The sequence below is a fragment of the Thunnus maccoyii genome, chromosome 5, assembly GCF_910596095.1.
Source record: "Thunnus maccoyii chromosome 5, fThuMac1.1, whole genome shotgun sequence".
NCBI classification, from domain to species: domain Eukaryota; kingdom Metazoa; phylum Chordata; class Actinopteri; order Scombriformes; family Scombridae; genus Thunnus; species Thunnus maccoyii.
Window position 1 is genome coordinate 695,821 of NC_056537.1, and position 7,614 is coordinate 703,434.

General features: G+C 41.3%; 1 protein-coding gene across 1 annotated transcript; it reads left to right on the top strand.

Moving 5' to 3' along the window:
- The first annotated feature begins 378 nt into the window (after positions 1 to 378).
- LOC121896776 (protein NLRC3-like) lies at positions 379 to 6,975 on the top strand. Its single transcript, XM_042410788.1, has 4 exons — positions 379 to 529; positions 3,382 to 3,501; positions 4,700 to 4,935; positions 5,070 to 6,975. The coding sequence occupies exons 1-4, from the start codon at positions 402 to 404 to the stop codon at positions 6,863 to 6,865; spliced, it is 2,280 nt and encodes a 759-aa protein (XP_042266722.1). The 5' UTR covers positions 379 to 401; the 3' UTR covers positions 6,866 to 6,975.
- The last annotated feature ends 639 nt before the right edge of the window (positions 6,976 to 7,614 follow it).

Sequence of the window (7,614 nt, forward strand, 5' to 3'; positions counted from 1 at the left end):
TTATTGATCAATCTGCTGATTATTTTACTGATTAATTGTTTAGTTGATTAAACTGTGTCAGAAAAATATGAGATCACAGTGTTGATGTCTTCAAACGTTGTTTCCTTTGTTCTTTTCCTGGTTTCTGCGTCCTCACAGTGATGTAACGTGACACACTGCTGCAGTTAAAATAGAGAGAAGTCACAGTTAAGAACCACACAGATGTTTATCTGAAGTCTGTTTGTTGGATTTAAAGTAGAGTCAAAGTTTATCTTTGTGATGGCTGGAAAACACACATGGTTGTAGTTAAAGTCATGTAAACTAATGAGAAGCTACTAAGTTGAGAGGAAGGACTGGGTTTATTATACTGTGTATGTGTGTGTGTCTCCAGTGTTACTGGTTTACCTCTCAGACTCCAGAAGATGAAGGATTTGGAGGAAGAGGAGGACGGAGCAGAGTCTCTGATATCCAGCTGTCTGTCTATGAAGAGTGACCGGTCTAAAGATCCTCCTCTGTTCTTCAGTAATGAACCTGGACCCTCAGACACAAAGTAAGAGACTGTTTCTACTGTAAACTGACCTGAAGATGATTCAGTTTAATGTCATCTGATAACCTACATTACAACACTATTCTATTATAATTCTGTGTTTTTTAATTCAGTCACTAATCTTTTTGTTGTTTGAGTTTTGACTGCATTATTTCTTCATTTACAGCTTTCATTTTGTTTATAGATGCTTGATTTCTGTTCTGAAATGTTTATTAGTTGCTTCAACCAATATTTAATGCAGGTTAAATTACAGAGGACAGATTGTTGTGTTTGTTTTCTAGACATGAACAAGTTAATCTGACAGCCCAGCATCAGGCAGCAGTGCCTTTAGTTTAAAACTATAATATGTAACTATTCTGCATTAAAATGTCTAAAAACAACTAGACCTACGTTCCAACTGTATCTTTAACCAGATGAAGGATTTTGAAGGATCTTAAATTATCAGAGAAAAAAGCTGAGCAAATGTTAGCAGCAGCTCGGCTCACAGCTTTTCCCTGACGTCCTGTGTCCTCTGAATAGCATCAGAGAAACACTGATTTTCTATGTGAAACAGCTTCATTCAGTTTTTACCTGTTTTTTCTGGAGAGGGGGAGACCTCTGCAGATACTTCGGCTGTCCTGTTGTGACACTGAATAGAAGACAGGTCTCAGCAGACAGCAGCAGCTTCTGTGGATCTTGAAGTTAATGTTTTAACAATGGGCATTTGCAGACCAGTTGGACTGCAGCTTTGTTGGTTGGATTGAAGGTGGGCTATGTTGAAAGAGGCAGGTGCTGTTTGGAGCACCGAGCTGGTGGACAGCAGCACTGGAGGAAGACTTCTGGTTTAACAGGATAATATTACAGGACTTTTTAGCCCAAGGAACATGAAAACTAAAGAACATGGAGCAGAAGGCTTTAGAGACTGCAGTGTCTGTGGTTGGAGGTCGATAAAGCTCACAGGACGAACTGAGAGGCCAGATAACTAACAAATAGGAGTCAGGGCTTTGAACTGGCTGTTTTCAGCAGGAGAGAACTACTGGCAGATGACCTTCAGCAGACAGGGAGGGATGTATTGTTGGTATTTTCTTAAAGAAATGCTAAAGTAGAGAGGAGAGATGACGCTTCACAGTGCTTCTAGAGAACCAGACTCATGTTGAGGAATGGGAGGAAGACTCCTGGTATCCAGTGGGGGAGTTTTTAATTCATAGTCATAAATTTGATCAGAACCGTCTTCAATTATATTCTCTGCTCACACTTTGAGCTGTGAGTTACTTTGTAAAGTTCAGAGTAATTTTAGATCTTTGTTATTGACAGATGACCTGCAATTGCTCACCACACACACAAACACACACAGACACACACACACACACGTGACTTCTAGTAAAGAAGTGGAAGGGAGGAGTGTGACGGGTCGTGTCTTTCTGTGGATTTATGGTGGATGTATCCCTGATGTCTATGGTGCAGGAAGAACGGCACAGCCACACAGGACTTGTTCTCATTCTGGCTCTCTTGACTCTGGTGCTGGTACAAAAATCAGCAACACACAGTCACCGTCAATAGTGTGTCATGTAACTGCAAGCGTTCAGGTCTCTCCAGCATGAAAGTACCTTTCTTTGCTGAGGCGCGTACGGTGCGCAGAGAGGAACACTATTTGTGCAGTTACGCTATTATTCCACCAGGTGGCTCTAAAACTATGTACATACAAGACAGGCACATCTATTTTGAAGAAATTCATAATAGGGGTTATTTCTAACCCTGTTACAGGAGTAAACAGGCAGGAAGTAAAAGTGAAAGTATTCAGTCAGACTCCATTTTAAAGTCAACAGAGCAGAAGGAGGAAAACAGTCTGAGGCAGGGTGAGTGTTCATATCAGGGCTGCTAATAATGATTCAAGGTTCAAGGTTAATTTATTGTCATTTGCATGCTTACACATGTAAACGAAATTTGTACTCAGGTTCAGCGGCGTACAATGCAATAAGTCTAAAAATAATCTATAATAATTAGTCCTATACTAAGAATAAATAACACAAATAAGCATATCTAATAAATACTGCAGTGCAATAGATAAAAAAAGCTGCGCAGCATGATAAAAAGAGCAGCGTTAGAAAAAGAGCAGCATGTTAAGTTAAGATAACATGGCAGCATGACAGATAGCAGAGCAGAGGCTGAACGGTGAAAGTGTGTCCAATGAGGCGTGGAGTTCACGAGTCTAACAGCCTCTGGGTAGAAGCTGCGTTTGAGCCTCGTTGTTCTGGTCTTGATGCTCCGCTGCCTGTTGACCAGACAAAACAGGACACTTGAAGACGTCACCATGAACTCTAAGAAACTATAACGGACATTTTTAACTGTTTTATGACATTTTATAGACAAAACAATTAACTGATTAATATAGAAAATAACTGGTAGATTAATCAATAATGAGTATAATTGTTAGTTGCAGCAGGAATTCAATGTAATTTAATCCTGAACCTTCATGTACAGCTGATTATAGGACATTACTATTACTAAAAACAAACCCACACTCTACTACAACCATTTCCATCAGTTATTAGTGAGAGTCTGAAGATCTTCTGCAGCAGGTTTATCCATCTAAATATAAAGTGGCAGCTGATGTGTTTAACAAAGCCGCAGCTCATGAAAATGTCTGTAAATGATACAAACTACATGCAGGCATCAGACTCTACAAACAAACTGAGTTTACAGGAGATAAATTCAGTGTTTACACAGTTACAGTTAAAATGTTTTACTCTCACATCTGTTTTCAGCTGTAGATACAAATAAAAAAAACTAAATAGTGATAATATGACATGTTACATGTGTTTATATCTGCTCTTTACCAGAAGTAATGATGTATGTAAAACATTTGTTGTTTCCAGAGGTCAGCAGCACAGACAGAGAGCAGAGTCTCTGATATCCAGCCGTCTGTCTATGAAGAGTGACCGGTCTAAAGAACATCCTCCACACTTCAGTAATGAACCTGGACCCTCAGACACAAAGTAAGAGACTGTTTCTACTGTAAACTGACCTGAAGATGATTCAGTGAGACGGTTTCATTAAGGTTGTAGTGTAGATATGAAGGAAACACAGTGGAAAGAAATAATGAACTACCTTCCATTCAGCTGTAATCTAGAACAGATCTTCATGTACATGTTAACCAGAGACAGAGACAGGGCTGCTATTGCTATTTGATTTTCCAGTCTAACAATCTAAAGTAGTAGCAGGTAACCCAGGGTGATATTTACTAAGGATTTAGTAACAAGTCACATTGTATCTCTTTATTTACTAAAGGACTGCACCGGGGTTTTGTGCAGGTAAAATGGAAGAAAATGGAGTGTTTGGTCTCCTGCAATACAGAATGTGTTTTAACATGTTCCTGTTCAAAGACACAAAATATGGGAGGAAGTAATGGAAATGTATACAAACAGCCTGCTGCAGCTGATTTATCACTGCAGACTGACCACTGCAGCAGAGGAAACTGAGTCTGACATTTAACATTTGGGAAAAGTCAAATGTGTAAAACTGTTGTATCACACTGACACAGAGGGAGAGAGATTATAGCAGAAACAGTGAGAGAGAGAAACACAAATGAAAATATGCATTATGAAGATATTTAGCAGAGCTCTCTGTTCAGCACCACAACACAAGACAAAAGAGCAGCAGTCTGTTATTTTTCTGTTTTGCTCAGTTGCCTCCTGCTTATTTTTCCTGACTTTTAAAGTCTCATAGTAGCTTAAAGGAGCCCTGTGGAGTTTTCTTGTTAACAGACAAAAGTCATGTTTACATTGACTTACTGACCAAAACACACTGTGTGAATCCTTGTGGTCTAACAAATGTGTTGAATCCATTTCCCTCCTCATGAAACATTTGCAAAGTCGATTTTTGAAGCTAGTATTTTAAATCCTGCATTGTTTACATCCATGTTTACTAGTTTGCACTCTTCTTCTTCTTCTCTGCCTTTGCTGGCACATTGTTGTGTCTGTCTAATTACTTCTGAACCCTTGTAATTATACTATATATTATTTTATTTAAATTGAATGTGCTGAAGCTCAGAGCCTGAAGATCAAAAAACTGTGTAACTGTCCAAATACTGACAGTCTGGACTGTTTATGGAGGGATAGAGCTGCATCAACTTGTGAGCTGTCGGTTGGCCACCACTAATGTCATATGTCATAAAGAATGTATTCATGTCCACAGAGAGAGGAAGAGGAGGGGTGTTTCTGTGGAGGAGCAGCTGTCCTGCTGTTCTTTGTGTCAGGACGTCCTGAAGGATCCAGTCTCTACCAGCTTTATACACAGGCTCTGGAGACGGTTCATCACCTCATACTGGGACCAGTCTGCTCCATCAGGAGACTCCTCCTGTCCCCAGTGTGGAAAAAGATCCAGAACGAGATCTGGACTGCAGACAGACAGTCAGACCAGCACTGTACAAAGTAAGACTGAAGATCTGTCTGCTGGTGTCATCATCTCTGAAAACAGGACAGGAATCTACCTCCTCTATCCTGCTGAAAATTAACACAGTCAGACATATTTCTTTTTAATTATACCTTTTTTTCTTCTCTTTCAGCAGAAAGTGGTCTGCAGGAGGTTTTAGATGAACATAAGATCAGTCTGAGGAGGAGATGTGAATGTGTGACTGAAGGAACTGATGAAGCAGGAAGTGAAACCCCCCTCAACAGGATCTACACTGAGCTCTACATCACAGAGGGACAGAGTGAAGACGTTAATACCCAACATGAGGTGAGGCAGCTTGAAGCAGCTTCCAAGATGGAGACCCTCCATGACACTCCAATCAGGTGTCACGACATCTTTAAAGTCTTACCCGACCAACAGAAACACATCAGAGTTGTTCTGACCAATGGCGTTGCTGGCGTTGGAAAAACCTTCTCAGTGCAGAAGTTCACTCTGGACTGGGCAGAGGGCTCAGAAAACCAAGATGTCAGTCTGGTGATTCTGCTTTCGTTCAGGGAGCTGAACTTGATCAAAGATGAGCAGTACAGTCTCCTCATGCTGATCCATGTTTTCCATCCAACATTACAGAAGGTCACAGCAGAGAAGCTCGCTGTCTGGAAAGTTTTGTTCATCTTTGACGGCCTGGATGAAAGCAGACTTTCACTGGATTTCAAGAACAGGAAGGTCGTGTCTGATGTCACACAGAAGTCATCAGTCAACGTGCTGTTGACAAACCTCATCGAGGGGAAGCTGCTTCCCTCGGCTCTCGTCTGGATAACTTCCCGACCTGCAGCAGCCAATCAGATCCCTCCTACATGTGTTGACAGGGTAACAGAAGTACGGGGCTTCACTGATGCCCAGAAGGAGGAGTACTTCAGGAGGAGATTCAGTGATGAAGAGCTGTCCAGCAGAATCATCTCACACATCAAGACATCCAGGAGCCTCCACATCATGTGTCACATCCCAGTCTTCTGCTGGATCACTGCTACAGTTCTGGAGCACATGTTGACTACAGACCAGAGAGGAGAGCTGCCCATGACCCTGACTGACATGTACTCACACTTCCTGCTGGTTCAGACAAAGAGGAAGAAGCACAAGTATGATGAAGGACATGAGACCAGTCCACAGGAGCTGACGAAGGCTGACAGGGAACTTCTTCTGAAGCTGGGGAGGCTGGCGTTGGAACATCTGGAGAAAGGAAACATCATGTTCTACCAAGAAGACCTGAAGAAGTGTGGTCTTGATGTCACAGAGGCCTCGGTGTTATCAGGAGTTTGTACAGAGATCTTCAAAAGAGAGAGTGTGATCTTCCAGAAAACAGTCTACTGCTTTGTTCATCTGAGCGTTCAGGAGTTTCTGGCTGCACTCTACATGCACCACTGTTACACCAGCAGGAACACAAAGGTACTGGAGGACTTCCTGGGAAAAGACTACAGTTACTCATCTCTGGATGACTTCCTGAAGAGAGCCATGGAGAAATCTCTCAGAAGTAAAAATGGCCACCTGGATCTATTTGTTCGCTTCCTTCATGGCCTCTCTCTGGAGTCCAACCAGAGTCTCTTAGGAGGCCTGCTGGGTCAGACAGAGAACAGTCCAGAAATCATCCAGAGAGCCATCAACAACCTGAAGGAGATGAACAGTGAGGATATCTCTCCTGACAGAAGCATCAACATCTTCCACTGTCTGATGGAGATGAACGACCGCTCAGTACATCAGGAGATCCAAGAGTTCCTGAAGTCAGAGAACAGATCAGAGAAGAAACTCTCTGAGATCCACTGCTCAGCTCTGGCCTACATGCTGCAGATGTCAGAGGAGGTTCTGGATGAGTTGGACCTGTACAAGTACAACACATCATGGGAGGGACGACAGAGACTGATCCCAGCTGTGAGGAACTGCAGAAAGGCTCGGTAAGTCCAGATGTGATTATCAACATTATAAAGCTGCCATCAGTATTACAGTAAAGATTCACACATGCACACTATCAAAGTGTTAAACATGTGTTACAGCTGCTTGTTGCCAAAGTTATAAATGAGTAGTGCTTCACTACAAGGAGTACCTGCAAGCACATTCACATATGTCAAGATATCCTTATCACAAGGAAAACATATTTCTATTCACATCAATGTTTTTATTTTCATAGTGATGAGGATATCTTGACACATTGATTATGTCACTGGTCATTTTGATATAAATATCCTTCATTTCCCTCCTGTGGGTATTTGTCTGAGGAAGACCTGTAATCAGTTGAAATGTTACCAGTAAATTTAAATGGAGCTGTGATTCCAGTGTGTGAGTTCTCCTTGTATCCCAGTTGAATAGATTTTGTATCCAGCACCTATCCCACTGAGGGTTTGTGGATGTGAACACGACGACTCTGACTTATAGTGCTTCACTTCATGTTTTTCAGATGTTCAAATGCTATGAGAGCAAGAAAAACTTATTATTGTTGGTGTGTTTATACCTCACATTAGTAAACACAGTTATTCTGTTTTTTTATAATGATTTTACAGTTTATTGTTCACTTTCTAGTTTTCTTCCTTTGGGTTTAATACAAATCCAGCAAAATATCTTCAGGTTTGAAGTTTTAGTTGAAAATGTTTAAAGAGTCATTATTTCATCACAACAGACAACAGTATTTTCCAGTGGACAGTACCTGCTGT